The sequence below is a fragment of the Anomaloglossus baeobatrachus genome, chromosome 8 (genome assembly GCF_048569485.1).
Source record: "Anomaloglossus baeobatrachus isolate aAnoBae1 chromosome 8, aAnoBae1.hap1, whole genome shotgun sequence".
Taxonomy (NCBI): domain Eukaryota; kingdom Metazoa; phylum Chordata; class Amphibia; order Anura; family Aromobatidae; genus Anomaloglossus; species Anomaloglossus baeobatrachus.
Genome location: NC_134360.1, coordinates 9,783,870 through 9,802,574, shown reverse-complemented (window position 1 = coordinate 9,802,574; position 18,705 = coordinate 9,783,870). Strand labels below are relative to the sequence as shown.

General features: G+C 48.9%; 1 protein-coding gene across 1 annotated transcript in view; it reads left to right on the top strand.

Annotated features, from left to right (window-relative positions):
- The window catches only part of FGD3 (FYVE, RhoGEF and PH domain containing 3), a 283,382-nt gene that overhangs the window by 207,489 nt on the left and 57,188 nt on the right, over positions 1–18,705 (top strand). The window contains exons 11-15 of the mRNA XM_075321297.1: positions 3,700–3,792; positions 5,458–5,537; positions 9,019–9,049; positions 11,583–11,684; positions 18,223–18,285. Coding sequence (XP_075177412.1) covers positions 3,700–3,792; positions 5,458–5,537; positions 9,019–9,049; positions 11,583–11,684; positions 18,223–18,285 — 369 coding nt within the window. The remainder of the gene's footprint in view (positions 1–3,699; positions 3,793–5,457; positions 5,538–9,018; positions 9,050–11,582; positions 11,685–18,222; positions 18,286–18,705) is intronic.

The following is an 18,705-nucleotide window of genomic DNA, read 5'->3' as shown; positions in this document are numbered from 1 at the left end:
AATACAGCTGTGACAGATCTGCCGGCGGGCGATGCCCGGCTCAGTATAGATCACTGTGAATAATGCATGAGGAGTAATGCAGACAGATCTCATATTGTCCTTGAGGATCTAAGCAAGAACATGAGATTCTGCAAGCAGCAAACTTTACGTAGTTTTGCTCCCGGATGCGTCAATCAGAGGTGATACATATTAATCTGGGATGGAAAATGTTGCAAAACAACATAAATGATACATTATTGAGTTTCCCGATTACCCGGCTCCATTATTACTTTCTGGGAGACAGTTCAGGTCACGGTCTAGACGGGTTCAGCAGATCCGCTAATAAGTGATGTGTAATTAGAATAATACTAGGAAGCGGCAGCAGAATAAGGAAGTCACTGCATGTCCTTAAAGTATCCCCAAGAGCGTGAGATGTGAAGGGTTAATATTTTATAACATATTTTACTGGGATCTGAGGTAAGAATGGGAACTAGTTGGGGCTCCACATGTAGCGTCGATCTGTTGGTAAGAGCCCATTTCTCATCCCTTGTGTCTCGTGAACTGGTGCCATCGCTCCCCGTGAAACGGCTGGCACCTTACAGTCCTGTCTGCCTCGCTCCCGATGAAACGGCCAACACCTTACAGTCCTGTCTGCCTCGCTCACTATGAAACGGCCAACACCTTTCAGTCCTGTCTGCCTCGCTCATGATGAAACGGCCGGAACCTTACAGTCCTGTCTGCCTCACTCCCGATGAAACGGCCAACACCTTACAGTCCTGTCTGCTCCGCTCCCAATGAAACAGCCAACACCTTACAGTCCTGTCTGCCTTGCTCCCGATGAAACGGCTGGCACCTTACAGTCCTGTAAAATTGAAACTGTCCTGCAGCTCAGGGGGCATCAGTGTCAGCACAAACTATCCATCCACATCTGAATGACATGAAACGCTATGGAGGAGACCCAGAAGGACCCCCCTGCTGACACAGAGACATAAAAAAGCCAAACTGTACTTGAGTAACCAAAATCCTTCTGGGAAAGCGTCTTGTAGACAGATGAGACCACAAGATAGAGTTTTTCGGTAAAGCACATCATTCTACTGTTTACCGAAAATGGAATGAGGGTACAAAGTAAAGAACACAGGACCTACAGTCACATATGGTGGAGGTCAGAGATGTTTTGGGATTGTTTTGCTGCCTCTGGTACTGGGGTCCTGACTGTGTGCAAGACATCATCAAATCTGAAGAATACAAAGGATTTTATGTGGCAATGTAGAGCCCAGTGTCAGAAATCCGGGTATAGTCCTAGGTCAGGGGTCTCCAGCAGGACGATGACCCCAAACACTTCAAGAAGCCCCAGAAATGGAGGAAAAAAGGGCTCGAGAGATCTGAAGAGGCCGCGATGAGTCCGGATCGAAATCCCATTCATACCTGTGGAGAGATCTGAAGATTGGGAGGAGAGAAGAGGAGAGAAGAAGAAGAGAAGAGGAGGAGAAGAAGAGGCCTTCAGATATGAGAGACCTGGAGACGTTTATAAAGAAGACTCCAAGATTCCAGGAGAGAGGAGGAAGAAGCTGTGGACGGGGACAGGAGGCGACTGATGGAAGGGATTTATTCCAAAGTGTAAAGGGCGAGGAACCAAATATTAAGAAGAGGGAGACAACAATTGTGTCCGGATGATTTTTGGGGATTTGTGTGAAATTCTGTCCAGTTTGCCTTTTTTTCCATTTTTTTTTTTGTGAAGTTCCAACCCACTCAGGAAATAAGCCTGTGTATAGCGAAACATGTAATTGCAATCATTTTCTGGGAGAAATATTTTGATAAAATTTCAGGCGCTAACACATTGATTGAGATCATTTTCCACTGTTTTCTTACATCAACTTCTCCAACACCAACAAATGAGAACTGGGCTGTGAGTTTTGATTCCTAATAAATAAACAGACGATTGTAAATTGAGTTCATGACCCCGAGGAAAAAAAAAAGTGAAACTTAAAAATATAGAACAAAAAAAGTGCAATTCCGACCCTTGAACTTTCGGACAGGTACCGTTAGGGGCGAGCCTCCAGTCCAGTTATTGTATTTATTGTATGACATGATCACTTCATTGCACCAGATCATCAAAGCATCAAACACGGGGATATTCGGTGCTGACCGCACTTAACAATTTTGCAGAGTTTTGACTTTCTTCTGCAGAAAATGCTGTTTTTGCTCAGATCCCGGCATCATCAATGTTGCAAAATAAATCCGATACTTTACCGTGTAATTTCAGACCAGGGGGACGCCTGGCACGGAATCTTCTCGCTTCTGCCAGCCTGGTCGGGGGCTTGTAAATTAAATTGAGTCTGGGGATAATCATATGCTGATCCCACGGCTGCTGTGACCACGGAGCAATCGGGTCCGGATTCTGCATTGGCTTCTATGGTCTGTTTCAGAGCGCCGGATACTTGGCTGTCACCGTGACATGTGGCCCTGGTCGTCTGTGCAGATGAAGCCGCTCAGCAGCAATAGTAAAGATTGTCGTCCCATCTGCACAGACCAATAAGTCCTCATTATGTCCTGGGGTATAAGACAGTTATAGAGGGGCCGTCAGCACTTTTTGGAAGCCAAGTGTTTGGTAACGCCAGATAAATCCGGCAGCTTTGTTCTGTAAATGCTGGATGTCCATATTTTTCAGTTTGTTATTGCGTAAGAGCAACATAATTTCTATACAATAGTCAGTAGATCTCTTAGGCTATGTGCGCACGTTGCGTAAATACATGCAGTTACGCTGCGCTTTGTAGCGCAGCGTAACTGCATGCGTCCTGCGTCCCCTGCACAGTCTATGGAGATTGTGCAGGGGCCGTGCGCACGTGGCGTCTTAGAGCGCAGCGCTTCGGCTGCTGCCCGAAGCGCTGCATTCAAGAAGTGACATGTCACTTCTTCCGTGCGCTTTGCCGGCAGCTCCTGCTCTGTCTATGGCAGGAGCTGCAGGCAGAGCGCATGGAATCGGTTTTTTTTTTTTCTCTACGGACATTTTCTGCAGCGATTTGAAGCGCACATGTGCTCTTCAGATCGCTGCAGAAATTTCTGCAGGGTTAGTACGCAACATGCGCACATAGCCTTAAGGCTACTTTACACACTGCGATATCGGTCCCGATATCGCTAGTGTGGGTACCCGCCCCCATCTGTTGCGCGACACGGGCATATCGCTGCCCGTGCCGCACAACATCGCCCACAGCCGTCACACATACTTACCTGTCCGGCGACGTCGCTGTGACCGGCGAACCGCCTCCTTTCTAAGGGGGCGGTCCGTGCGGCGTCACAGCGACGTCACTGAAACGTCACTGAACCGCCGCCCAATAGCAGCGGAGGGGCGGAGATGAGCGGGACGTAACATCCCGCCCACCTCCTTCCTTACGCATAGCAGCCGGGAGGCAGGTAAGGGGAGCTTCCTCGTTCCTGCGGTGTCACACGCAGCGATGTGTTCTGCCGCAGGAACGAGGAACAACCTCGTTACTGCTGCAGTAATGAGATTTGAGAATGGACCCCCGTGTCGCCGATTAGCGATTTTGCACGTTTTTGCAACGATGCAAAATCGCTTATCGATGTCACACGCAACAACATCGCTAATGCGGCCGGATGTGCGTCACGAATTCCGTGACCCCAACGACTCCGCATTAGCGATGTCGTAGCGTGTAAAGCCCGCTTTATTTTGATGTTAAGACGAGATTTTTTTTTTTCTTCCAGTTTAACAGCATGATGTTATATTGTGTCCCTAAACTGAGACTGATGGGGCAGAAATTCAGTGTCCGGGAGAAGATAGACATTGCCGGATTGCAGGTGAGGGGACTTTTATTTACCATGGATATTTGAAATGACGATTATTCTGGTTTTATCACAGACGTTTGTTCATGTTTAGCCCAATATTATATAAATCTTACGTTGAATGTCCAAAAAGAAAAAAAAAAACTAAAAAAACCTCCAAAATTGGCATTTATCATTTGCCACACTTTTCTATAAAAATCCATCATAAAGTGATCAGAATGTACCCGAAAATGGTATCAATTAAAATGACCGTACAGCAAAAAAAAAAAAAGTCCTGGCCGAGCTCCACGGATGGAAAAATAAAAAGGATCTCTGAAAATGGAAACACAATTTCTTATATAAGATGCTGACTGTGATTTTAACCTCTAAAAATATGGGGAAAAAAACCTCAAGTAAGGATCTCTGTAATCATTGAGACTTGGAGAAATCCAAGAGATACCACTTAGACACTAAAGGGACTCAGTTATGTGAAATGTTAATGCCACGAGTCAAGGATCCCGAGCACAGCAGCACATGCACATTAGAATGGCTGAAAAATAAAAACATCAAGTCATAGTGCACACCTCAATGGTGGAAGTTTGAGAGCGGTGTAAAGACGAACGCCCATAAACCTCAATGAAATTAACCAATATTATGAAGAAGAGTGACGCTGCGAACGTCTTCTCAGTAATGTCACTGCTCTGCATACAATCTGGTTTTCTCCATGCTTTATGTCTGAGCCAGGAGCCAGAAGTCTCTTTTACAGTGTAAGTCTATAGAGCCTCATTCTGATGCTCCTTTGACTTACATTATAAAAGCCACTTCTGGGTCACACAGAGCAGCGTGTCCTGTAGACTCTGCAGAGTGGTGACATCACTGAGAAGAGGAGCAGAGCGGTGACGTTTACTAAGAGGAGGAGCAGAACGGTGACGTCACTAAGAAGAGGAGCAGAGTGGTGACGTCCCTGAGATGAGCAGAGCACAACATGATCCGGAGAATCTGCAAAGTGGTGACATCACTGAGAGGAGGAACAGAGGGACAATGGACACTGGAGAAGAGGAGCATTGCGGTGACGTCGTTGAGAAGAGGATCAGAACTGCACTGGACACTGGAGAAGAGCCAAGAGCAATTATGCCACTGAGAAGAGGAGCAGAGCACAGCATGATCCGGAGTGAGTTTGCAGAGTGGTGACGCCACTGAGAAGAGGAGCAGAGTAACACTGGACAACGGAGAAGATGGCAGAAGGTGAAGATATTAACACACTGACGCTATACTACCTACAAAGATTTATGGAAAATAAAAAGCTCATAGGAGACTTCTTTAAAGGATTAACAAATTCTGTTGAAGGGTGATAATACGCTAAATATAATGTATCGCATTAAAATGCCAAGTGTCCATGCTCGGTATTCCTGGAGAAATGCATATATCAGGCTGGACTGACATTTCTCACATATTCGATGCTGTGAAATAACATAACTGAGCTGTGCTGGCGCCGACTCCTCCATCCGCTCCCGTCCCTCAGTGACAAGCAGCTTTTTGATTGACAGTTTTATTACCCAGGAGATTCACATCAGTAGAAAGTTCCATTAATGAATGTTCAATATTTGGAGCATAATTACTTAGGAAACTAATGGAGCAAAGCATGATCTTCCTCCAGCATTAATCTGCACGTTTTAATCTTAAACTTTTATTGTCTGTTAGGTTCAGGAAATTGTGAAACCAAATTCATCCCACACATTCCTGATCACCGGGAAGAAGCGATCGCTGGAGCTGCAGGCCAGGTATCGCTGCGTGTGACGTCAGATCTGCAGCTGCTGAGTGTAAAGCGCAGTATTTACAGCATGTCGCTACATTACACTGCAGGAACCGCTCGTATGTGGACCAGTGGTGTCACTAGAGAGCGATGGGCCCCGATGCAAAATAAGAACAGCGGCCCCCACTAGCATGTTGGTCAGATCTATGTAGTAATGTCCCCTGTCCTGTAATAATGGCCCTCATCTTTTATTAATGGCCACCATCCTGGCCTCCTTATTTGTGTCCCCCACTGTGGTCCCTTCTTGTAGTAATGTCTCCCATCCTGTAGTAATGTCCCTAATTTTGGACCCTTCATATAATGTCCCCCATTCTTGTTCCTCATTGTAGTATTATCTCCCATCCTAACTCCTTCCTATAATAATTTCCCACATTCTGGTCCCTACTCTTTAGTAATGTCACCTATCCTGGTCCCTTCCTATAATAATCTCCTCCATTCTTGACCCTTCATGTAATAATCTCCCCAATTTTGGTCCCTTCGTGTAGTAATGCCTCCCATCCTAACCCCTTCTTATAATAATATCCTCCATTCTGGACCCTTCATGTAATAATGTCCTCCATTCTGGACCCTTCATGTAATAATGTCCCCCATTCTGGTCCCTTCCTTGTAGTAATTTGCCCTGTCCTGACCCCTTCCTATAATAATGTCCCCCATCCTGACTCCATCCTATAATAATGTCCCCCATCCTGACTCCGTCCTATAATAATGTCCCCCATCCTGACTCCATCCTATAATAATGTCCCCCATCCTGACTCCATCCTATAATAATGTCCCCCATCCTGACTCCATCCTATAATAATGTCCCCCATCCTGACTCCATCCTATAATAATGTCCCCCATCCTGACTCCATCCTATAATAATGTCCCCCATCCTGACTCCATCCTATAATAATGTCCCCCATCCTGACTCCATCCTATAATAATGTCCCCCATCCTGACTCCATCCTATAATAATGTCCCCCATCCTGACTCCATCCTATAATAATGTCCCCCATCCTGACTCCATCCTATAATAATGTCCCCCATCCTGACTCCATCCTATAATAATGTCCCCCATCCTGACTCCATCCTATAATAATGTCCCCCATCCTGACTCCATCCTATAATAATGTCCCCCATCCTGACTCCGTCCTATAATAATGTCCCACATCCTGACTCCATCCTATAATAATGTCCCCCATCCTGACTCCATGCTATAATAATGTCCCCCATCCTGACTCCATCCTATAATAATGTCCCACATCCTGACTCCATCCTATAATAATGTCCCCCATCCTGACTCCATCCTATAATAATGTCCCCCATCCTGACTCCATCCTATAATAATGTCCCACATCCTGACTCCATCCTATAATAATGTTCCCCATCCTGACTCCATCCTATAATAATGTCCCCCATCCTGACTCCATCCTATAATAATGTCCCCCATCCTGACTCCATCCTATAATAATGTCCCCCATCCTGACTCCATCCTATAATAATGTCCCCCATCCTGACTCCATCCTATAATAATGTCCCCCATCCTGACTCCATCCTATAATAATGTGCCCCATCCTGACTCCATCCTATAATAATGTCCCCCATCCTGACTCCATCCTATAATAATGTCCCCCATCCTGACTCCATCCTATAATAATGTCCCCCATCCTGACTCCATCCTATAATAATGTCCCCCATCCTGACTCCATCCTATAATAATGTCCCCCATCCTGACTCCATCCTATAATAATGTCCCCCATCCTGACTCCGTCCTATAATAATGTCCCACATCCTGACTCCATCCTATAATAATGTCCCCCATCCTGACTCCATCCTATAATAATGTCCCCCATCCTGACTCCATCCTATAATAATGTCCCACATCCTGACTCCATGCTATAATAATGTCCCACATCCTGACTCCATGCTATAATAATGTCCCCCATCCTGACTCCATCCTATAATAATGTCCCACATCCTGACTCCATCCTATAATAATGTCCCACATCCTGACTCCATCCTATAATAATGTCCCCCATCCTGACTCCATCCTATAATAATGTCCCCCATCCTGACTCCATCCTATAATAATGTCCCCCATCCTGACTCCATCCTATAATAATGTCCCCCATCCTGACTCCATCCTATAATAATGTCCCCCATCCTGACTCCATCCTATAATAATGTCCCCCATCCTGACTCCATCCTATAATAATGTCCCCCATCCTGACTCCGTCCTATAATAATGTCCCACATCCTGACTCCATCCTATAATAATGTCCCCCATCCTGACTCCATCCTATAATAATGTCCCCCATCCTGACTCCATCCTATAATAATGTCCCACATCCTGACTCCATCCTATAATAATGTCCCCCATCCTGACTCCATGCTATAATAATGTCCCCCATCCTGACTCCATCCTATAATAATGTCCCACATCCTGACTCCATCCTATAATAATGTCCCCCATCCTGACTCCATCCTATAATAATGTCCCCCATCCTGACTCCATCCTATAATAATGTCCCACATCCTGACTCCATCCTATAATAATGTCCCACATCCTGACTCCATCCTATAATAATGTCCCACATCCTGACTCCATCCTATAATAATGTCCCCCATCCTGACTCCATCCTATAATAATGTCCCCCATCCTGACTCCATCCTATAATAATGTCCCACATCCTGACTCCATCCTATAATAATGTCCCCCATCCTGACTCCATCCTATAATAATGTCCCCCATCCTGACTCCATCCTATAATAATGTCCCCCATCCTGACTCCATCCTATAATAATGTCCCCCATCCTGACTCCATCCTATAATAATGTCCCCCATCCTGACTCCATCCTATAATAATGGCCTTCATCCTTGCTTTCTCCTCAAACACAAACAAATGATTTTTTTCTACCTGTACACGCTCCCGCAGCGAGCAGCCCCCTCTTCCTCTTCCATAGCTGGCGCACATAGCAGTGGCACACAGATGTCAGTTACTGGCCTCTGATAGGCCGCCGATCACTATAGCTGTAGTCTCACAGGAAGCTGGCGGCTCTCTGCACCACAATACACTTCAGCTGAATGTGCGTCAGAGGGCTGTCACCTGGGAGCCCACTATCCACATGATCGCGCTCTCTATGGCCGACTATGATTGTTACGTCCCCGTTTAGGACAGATAAGTGCATTCTGCGGAGTGTGTGCGCTGATTGGCAGAGAACGGTGTTGTTAGATAAGTTTCACATCTGTTTCTCAAAGTTTGCGGAAAAAACCCCATAGAACTCAGCTACAACCAATAATGTGTAATATGATGCATAAATGATATAATAGAGAAACCCGAGCAAAATCTCTTTACATAAAGGTAGAATATAAACATGCTCCTCGTGGTGCTGCGCCGAGGACGGTGCTTTCTGTATAGTGCGTTGCATGATCTGAATATATTTAATTTGAGGTTTTTTTCTCTTTTCAGGACAGAAGAGGAGAAAAAAGACTGGATCCAGGTGTGTACCGCAGTTTAAGTCGTTTTCTTTTCATAGTCCTTGTTATATAATATAAATGCCGGATTGATTGTTAATTTGGGCGTGCGGCTGCATTCACACATCGCTGCGTCACGGGCCGTGATTCTATCGCTTCATATCAGTCTCATATAGTTCTATATGGGGCTGTCAGGATCTGGTCAGAGGATATGTGTCTGTGCATCATGATCTATACTCAGACCTTGACACATGGGTGTGAATTCAGCTGAAAGCCGCCATTCCCAGTGTGAATACAGAGCACGATGTCTGGACCGGCCGCGGATCTCCAGCCTCAGACAGATCTGAGCCGGGGCGGACACACACCAATGAGGGCCCCTGTGCAGGAACAGTATACGGGCCCTCTACAGTCCAAATTCATTCTCATAGTGCACAACTGCGCCTGTTCTGGAGCTGGACGTGGCCCCTGACCTCTCGGGCCCCCGTGCGGTCACGCAGGTTGCACAGTGATCTGTCCACCCCTGGATACGAGGCTGTAGAGCGCTGGTCAGGAGATCCACAGCCGGCTGGAAGCTGTGATCTGTGCTCAGACTGTGAATGTTGGACGGGTGACATCAGCTTAATTATTAGATTAATTTGAAATTTTTCATTAATTTATAATACACAATTGATAAAACTTGACAAATCGGAATTACCCTGTAACACTCTTAAATGGGAGCTGTACTTAAAAAAAAAAAACAAACCCTAAATCCATAGTACAGATGAAAATTAAAAACTATTATCAGTGAAATCTGCTTCTTTCTCCATTTATGAGCCACTTCTTCACCTCTCTCTGTGCACTGAACTTACATTTGGAAAAAAACAACTCCACTCTTGGTCAAGACACGATGGACTGACGGCACAGTGAGGATTCAGGTTATGGAGAAAATTCTACTATAATGGGGAGAGGAGAGAAGGATGCGAGGAGCAGAGTGAGGAAACTGGTGGAGGAAGGGAGGAACAGAGTGAGGAAATGGACAGAGAAAGCAAGGAGCAGAGGCAGAAAGCGAGGAGCAGAGTGAGGAAACTGGCGGAGGAAGGGAGGAGCAGAGTGAGGAAACGGGTGGAGGAAGGGAGGAACAGAGTGAGGAAATGGACAGAGAAAGCAAGGAGCAGAGGCAGGAAGCGAGGAGCAGAGTGAGGAAACTGGCGGAGGAAGGGAGGAGCAGAGTGAGAAAACTGTCAGAGGAAGGGAGGAGCAGAGTGAGGAAACGGGTGGAGGAAGGGAGGAGCAGAGTGAGGAAACAGGTGGAGGAAGGGAGGAGCAGAGTGAGGAAACAGGTGGAGGAAGGGAGGAGCAGAGTGAGGAAACAGGTGGAGGAAGGGAGGAGCAGAGTGAGGAAACAGGTGGAGGACGGGAGGAGCAGAGTGAGGAAACAGGTGGAGGAAGGGAGGAGCAGAGTGAGGAAACGGGCAGAGGAAGGGAGGAGCAGAGTGAGGAAACGGGCGTAGGAAGGGAGGAGCAGAGTGAGGAAACGGGCGTAGGAAGGGAGGAGCAGAGTGAGGAAACGGGTGGAGGAAGGGAGGAGCAGAGTGAGGAAACGGGTGGAGGAAGGGAGGAGCAGAGTGAGGAAACTGGTGGAGGAAGGGAGGAGCAGAGTGAGGAAACTGGTGGAGGAAGGGAGGAGCAGAGTGAGGAAACAGGTGGAGGAAGGGAGGAGCAGAGTGAGGAAACGGGCAGAGGAAGGGAGGAGCAGAGTGAGGAAACTGGCAGAGGAAGGGAGGAGCAGAGTGAGGAAACAGGTGAAGGAAGGGAGGAGCAGAGTGAGGAAATGGGCAAAGAAAGCAGGGAGCAGAGGGAGAAAGCGAGGAGCAGAGCGAGAAAACAGGTGGAGGAAGGGATGAGCAGAGTGAGGAAACGGGCAGAGGAAGTGAGGAACAGAGCACAGAAACGGGCAGAGGAAGTGATGAGCAGAGCACAGAAACAGGCAGAGGAAGACAGATTGTGCTGAGCTTTCTGAGGAATCATTTACCTCACCTCAGAGATGGATTCACATCTGCACAGCTCAGTAGTGCTGTATAATGGCCTCCATGTCACTACTCCATATGTGCTAAGGATTAAAGAACATGATTTCCTCTTTTTGTGTTGGGTGTATGGGAGACATCATTGCAGCTGCTCTCCTCCCACTAGCTTAGAGGCAATTGCAAATTTAAAGAGAGAGACCGAGCCTGCAGAGGGGAAGCTGGTGAAAATGCAGAATATCGGTAAGAAAAAGTGCTACCCTCGTACACACAGGACGGCTTACTCTGAAAAGTTACCTGTAACAGTTTCAAAATTAAACTATTAAAGCAAAATAAAATATAAAATAATGTATCAAAATTAGTGCAAAAGAAGAACTATAGCAGCCAAGCGTTTCCACATCTGATGACGATGATTGATGATGATGATGATGATGATGATGATTGATTATTCCGTCCGTATTCTATACTTTTCGTTAGGAAATGATTTATCTCTGGATAATATCTTCTATTTGAGCGTGTTTATGTCCTGAACGTCTGAGCTGTTCCTTTACTGTTTCAGGTTATTCAAGCAACAATTGAGAAGCACAAACAGAACAGTGAAACCTTCCGGGCGTACAACAGCTCGTTCTCCCGCGAGGAGGAGCACTGTCCGGACTCGCCGGTAATTATTATTTATATTATTGTCACCAAGTCTAAAATAACGAATGTGATTAATGGAATTTTTCACAGTTACTAATGTTTGGCTGCCACATTCTTAACCCCTTCACCCCCAGGCGAGTTTTCCATTTTTCGTTTCCATTTTCTCTCCCCTTCTTCCAAGAGCCATCACTTTTTTAAGTTTCCCCCATATCAGGGCTTGTTGTTTGTGGGACCAGTTGTACTTTTGACACCCTTCATTCTGTACTGGAATTTTTTTTTTATATTTTATTTATTTTATTTTTTTTTTTTTTAAAGAGTTTTGTTCAGCATGGAAAGTTATGAAATTTTGCAAATTACTTTATTTAGGGGATTTGTCTTTATTCCTGAGATAAAAAAAAATGTATGCAGCTTCCAAACCCCGACTTCTCCCCAGTCTATTTGTTGCTTTTACCTGCATTGATATCAGAATGTACTCATGTGGAGTACAGATGATAGCAGTGATGGATCAGCGCCTGCGTCACTAACTGCGGAGAAGTGTCTGCAGGAGATTATGAAAAGTACAACACTGAGAGAAGACAGGAGCTGACCCATCACTGCCATCATCTGTACTCCACATGTATGTTCTGATATCAGAGGAGGAGGTGGAACTGACCTATGACTACCATCATCTGTACTCCACGTGACTACATTTTGATATCTGTGGAGGAGACAGGAGCTGACCCATCATTGCCGATGTGAAGCCCCGCAGGTGCTGTGTCGGTGTCGGTGCATTACCTTCAGGGACTCCACGTTGCTGGGTCTCCGTCACTGGTAGGAAATCTTCTTGTTTGATCGTGACGCCACTCTCAGTATTGCGGTCAGTGGGGACCGCCACTGCAGGTTAGGGGACGCCTGGGGCTGATGGTGGGTGCAGTCGGATGTAGTAGCCTCCTGAGAGTGAGGCAAGCCCCAGAGCCCTGTGTAGGTTTGTAGTACCACAAGTCGCAGAATAACCACACAGGCAGGAATGTCTTTCAAGGGCTTTACTCACATTTGATGGCAGGGTGAGTAGCCCGGGCGTAGCTGGGATGAACCAGGTGGGAACCAGGTATCCTTCAGGCTGACTTTATGAGGGTGACTACTGACTCGCCTTCCTTAGCCCTTTGGTGGTTTGGGGTGACCCCGACTTTGAGTCCCTATGGGGGTCACCCAGGGAAGATGCTCCAAGCCTCTCTCCCCTTCTTGTTTCGCCGTGTGCTTGTTCCCCGGACCAGGCCACTCCAGCCTCTTGCCTCCTATGACCTATGGGCCCTAACTTGCGGTTACGTGGCTGCGGCTTTTGTAGTGTTGTGGTGTGGGCTTTAAGAGCCCCACACCGGCAGGTTTAGCAGAAGAAAGTTGAATCTATCCCCGCTTCGGGATCTGCCGCCCGGTTGGGCCTGGTGCTCTCTAGCAGTCTCCTTACTTCCCACTCCGTGCACTCTCTAGCTGAAGCTGGCTTTCAGGCAGCACTTCTAGTTGACCGTTCTCCCCCGTCTGTAGTCACTGCGCGGGCGCTGTTAGACAGCAACAGCCCCACAGGTCTGCTCCTCACTGAGCCCTATGGAGTTCTGCTCTAACTGACTCACTGCTCCTCCTCTCCTGTTCTTGCCTACGCCACCTAGCAACCAGATTCTCTTACCACACCCCTTGAGAGGAGATGGAGGCTCTACCCCCTCCACTATTCCAGTGAAGGTGAAGGCTTGCCCCCTCCTGGGATCCCCAGGGGTCCTCTCATGGGTACATGTGTGAGACCTGGTCACTATGCGCCTGTGTTCCACACCCCAGTCAGCCTTCTGGATTACCTGTATTGTACTGTCCCCAGCATGGGTGCAGTACTCAGTGGTGCCTGACCAGGTCAGGGGCGCCACATTCCCCCTTAGTTATCACCAGCACGTCCTCGGGCTGCAAGACAACATTTTAAAATGCATAAAACATTAAAACATGTAAAACATTTAAAAGCACCAGGTATCAGACATCACCACCCTCCACCCACAAGTCCGTTAACCCACCCAAAACCCTCTCAGGAGGCAGGTCACCGGTCCTGTTGGTAACCAGGTCGGGGCCATCCGTTTCCCCAGACCTTTCCTCCAATCTTCCTCTCCCGTTGGCCGCGACTTCAGCCACTTCTGGCAGGATGTAGAGGCGGCTTTCATGGGCTGGTGGTTTCAGGGTATACCTGGCCTGGTGGATCCGCGCCGTCAGCCTCTTCTGGCAGGATACAGAGGCGGCCTCCACAGTTGGTGCTGACCAGGTACCCTCTTTGTGGTGGTGAGCCAAGGCCCCATAAACAGGCGTGCTCTCTGGTCGCAGGTGAGCCAAGGCCCTTTTCTACGGACGGGCCCCCCTGGTTGCAGACGAGCCAAGCCCCTAAACAGGCTGGCCCTGGTGGTGGTGCCACTGGTGTAACTATTTACACTGCGAGAGTTTGTGGCTATAGCAAGTTCATAGCCTTAAAGTTTATTTCTCACAATAGTTTTTGTGGGCACATGCTTAAACATAAACGTTGCAAAACAAACTTTTCAAAACTTTAACTTCTCTTCTTACTTTACTTTACTTTTACTCTACTCCTCCATTTCACCAGGGCGTGGGCATGTAGGGCACTGGCACCTGTGACTTTCTTGCTCTCCGTCGTCGTCCGTGGTTGTTTCATCTGTAGGAGCTTTATCTTTGGTTGTTTCATCTGTAGGATCTTTATCTTTCCGTTCTTGGTCTTCGTCTGTTTCTTTTTCTGTATCTGTTTCTTTATCTCTGTCTTGTCTTTCTTGTCTTTCTTGTCTTTCTTGTCTTTCTTGTCTTTCTTGTCTTTCTTGTCTTTCTTGTCTTTCTTGTCTTTCTTGTTGCAGGGGATGGCTGTAAGGTTTGTTGGGACATAGCGTTACGCCCAGAGCATACAATCCTCTTTCGCCTTGATGCAGGGTGAACTGAACGGAATCTCCCATCTTTAGATTTCTGCAAGGGTGTCCTCTTGGCAGATGAGCGTTCACATCTCTGCGGTTTACAAATATCCCTTCTTTTATTCCTGGTGCTACAATGAAGCCATAACCACTTTTCAAGTTGAAATCTTCCACTACGCCATAACACAGGGGTCCTCTAGCCTGGGCTTTGGACTCTCTCAACAAACGCTTCTCCTTTAGGTCTCTGGCGGTGACTGCTCTCTGTTCAGGAGACTGTGGTGCTGGAGCAAACTGTGTTCTTCTGCGCCGTGTCTTGCGGACTGGATCCATGCCTGTGGGCTCCCAGGTGAAGCTCTTAGGCAGCTCTTCTTCTGCAGAGGGGGTCAGGTCCTCCTCGTCCCAGCGGGAGTATGGCAGCATTTCCGGCTCTGAATACACAACTGCTACTGGTGGCACTGGAGTCGGAGTCAACCCTTCTGCTTCCTGGCCTCCTCTCCCCCTTAGTTCTTCCTGGCACTCCAGCTGTGGCAGTGCCGGGGATGGATGCTCTTCAGCCGGCCCAGGTGAGGGACTCCTTGGTGTAGCTGCTGCAGGAGTTAGCAGGAGACTCTTTGGGGTATGCGGAGGGGGTATGTATTGGCTCACCAACCATTGTGGAAATTTGGCCTCCAGGTCAGCCTTCATCTGCCAATATGCAGGGTCTTCACCCACCGTGGGCTGCCTATCAGGGACCTCTGTGGACCGGGGAGCGGTGTCTGCTCTGGCCTTACAGGCCGGGGTAAATGCTGAGGTAGTCTTTTCTTGGCGGGCCGCGCCTGGCATGGCGGCGGCCTGGTCTTGGCGGGCCGCGCCTGGCATGGCGGCGGCCTGGTCTTGGCGGGCCGCGCCCTGTATGGCGGCGGCCTGGTCTTGGCGGGCCGCGCCCGGGATGGCGGCGGCCTGGATCAGTGTCGCTGTTGCAGGAGGCTCTGTGCAGGCTGGGCTGGACGTCGCTGCAGCAGTCTGGGCTTGGCGGGCCGCGCCCTGTATGGCGGCGGCCTGGTCTTGGCGGGCCGCGCCCAGGATGGCGGCGGCCTGGTCCTGGCGGGCCGGGCAGGGCATCGCTGCAGGGACTGGGTCTTGGTGGGCCGAGCAGGGCATCGCTGCAGCCGCTGGGGCTTGGAGGGCCGCACCTGGCGTGGCTGCGGCCTGCTTCAGCGTCGCCGCACCGGACGCCTCTTCAGGGACCGCGGACGTGGCAGCAGGGGTCGGGGCACTTGCGCGGGCCGGGGCATCATTCGACTCACCCGTTGTTGGTAGCACTGGGGTCTGCGTCATCGCCGTCCCGCCTGACACCCGGCGCGCAGCTCTCCCTTCATAGGCCCGAACCGCCGCGGTCATCTCCTGCAGTTCCATCCGTTCCTCCCGAATCTGCTCCACGACCCGGGTCTCCAGCCGGTTGCAAAACTGGGCCAGCTCTCGGTACCACCAGGCAGCGGAGCCTGGTTCTGGGTTCCTGCGGTCAGACGCCATTTCTTCTGCGCCGTCTTCTGCACGGTCTCCCAGCAGTGGACTCTTCGCTGCCTCCTGTAACAAGCTGTCCAGTTTCTGCTCTGCCTCTTTCAGCAGCTCCTCTCCCAGCAGCAGGCTTGTGGCTTCCTTTCCTTCCCGCCGTCTCTCGACGCTTCCACTCTCATAGCTGGCAAGGTCAGAACTCTGCAGGGGATCTCTGGGTAGCCACACCTCTTCGTGGGCGGTAACTTCTCCCAGCGCGGGCTGCTGTTGTTTTTCAGCGCGCTTTTCATGGTGGCAATATGGCGGCGCTTCCAATTTTTCAAGCGGACCGCCCAGGCACATGGTCACCTGTCTGAACAGGTCTAGTCCTTATCCTGTTCGTGACGCCAGATGTGAAGCCCCGCAGGTGCTGTGTCGGTGTCGGTGCATTACCTTCAGGGACTCCACGTTGCTGGGTCTCCGTCACTGGTAGGAAATCTTCTTGTTTGATCGTGACGCCACTCTCAGTATTGCGGTCAGTGGGGACCGCCACTGCAGGTTAGGGGACGCCTGGGGCTGATGGTGGGTGCAGTCGGATGTAGTAGCCTCCTGAGAGTGAGGCAAGCCCCAGAGCCCTGTGTAGGTTTGTAGTACCACAAGTCGCAGAATAACCACACAGGCAGGAATGTCTTTCAAGGGCTTTACTCACATTTGATGGCAGGGTGAGTAGCCCGGGCGTAGCTGGGATGAACCAGGTGGGAACCAGGTATCCTTCAGGCTGACTTTATGAGGGTGACTACTGACTCGCCTTCCTTAGCCCTTTGGTGGTTTGGGGTGACCCCGACTTTGAGTCCCTATGGGGGTCACCCAGGGAAGATGCTCCAAGCCTCTCTCCCCTTCTTGTTTCGCCGTGTGCTTGTTCCCCGGACCAGGCCACTCCAGCCTCTTGCCTCCTATGACCTATGGGCCCTAACTTGCGGTTACGTGGCTGCGGCTTTTGTAGTGTTGTGGTGTGGGCTTTAAGAGCCCCACACCGGCAGGTTTAGCAGAAGAAAGTTGAATCTATCCCCGCTTCGGGATCTGCCGCCCGGTTGGGCCTGGTGCTCTCTAGCAGTCTCCTTACTTCCCACTCCGTGCACTCTCTAGCTGAAGCTGGCTTTCAGGCAGCACTCCTAGTTGACCGTTCTCCCCCGTCTGTAGTCACTGCGCGGGCGCTGTTAGACAGCAACAGCCCCACAGGTCTGCTCCTCACTGAGCCCTATGGAGTTCTCTGCTCTAACTGACTCACTGCTCCTCCTCTCCTGTTCTTGCCTACGCCACCTAGCAACCAGATTCTCTTACCACACCCCTTGAGAGGAGATGGAGGCTCTACCCCCTCCACTATTCCAGTGAAGGTGAAGGCTTGCCCCCTCCTGGGATCCCCAGGGGTCCTCTCATGGGTACATGTGTGAGACCTGGTCACTATGCGCCTGTGTTCCACACCCCAGTCAGCCTTCTGGATTACCTGTATTGTACTGTCCCCAGCATGGGTGCAGTACTCAGTGGTGCCTGACCAGGTCAGGGGCGCCACACCATCATTTGTACTCCACATGAGTATGTACTGATATCAGAGGGGGAGACATGAGCTGACCCATCATCTGTACTCCACATGAGTACATTCTGATATCAGAGGAGGGGACAGGAGCTGATCCATCACTGCCATCATCTGTACTCTACATGAGTATGTTTTGATATCAGGGGAGTATACAGAAGCTGACCCATCACACTGCCATCATTTGTGCTCTACATGATTACATTCTGATATCGGAGGAGACAGGAGCTGACCCATCACTGCCATCATCTGTACTCCACGTGAGTATGTACTGATATCAGAGGAGGAGACAGGAGCTGACCCATCACTGCCATAATGTGTACTCCCGTCATTTGAAGGCAGGAAAACAGACTGGGGAAATACAGGGGTTTGGAAGCCACTCACATGGATTTTTTTTTACAGGAATGAGAACACATCCTCTAATAAAATGATTTACAAAGTTTCATAGCTTTCCATATTGGCCAAATTATTATTTTTGATTTTAAATGTGTAAATGAATGTTTAGTTAGTCTTGATTTCTTTTTAGCGTTAGTTTATATGGAAGACAAACCCCTAATCTTGTTTTTATCATTCCTGTACAGATATCCACTCTGGGGTCTTATGATTCAGCGCCGGGATCCGACAGCTGCAGTTCACCGGGGGGAGTAAGTTCTTAATCCCATTATCTGCATTTTATATGTGGTTTTGACTTTGAGCTGAGAATATGAGGATGAATAAGCGTCGGTCTGCGGGATCCCTGCAGAACAAAAGCATCAGGGTGGAAAATGGCAGAAAATCGTCCGTGGAAAGTTTGCTGCTATTTTGGACTAAAGTAAACCTCCAGATGATAAGTTATAGGTTATGGCCCGTCCTATAGATGGAGAATATAGGAAAGCGGACCTGATGGAGAAGAGAACTTAGTAGCGATGCTTTAGGTGATGTGTGCACTGAGTATTGGGTTGTAGAAATTTCTGCACCAAATCTGCATCCTCTGGCAGAAAAATATGCACATTTTTTGCCCCGTGTTTTTGGTGCGTTCTGCTGCATTTGGAATAGAAAAGTGCTGAAAGAATTGACGCTGCAGA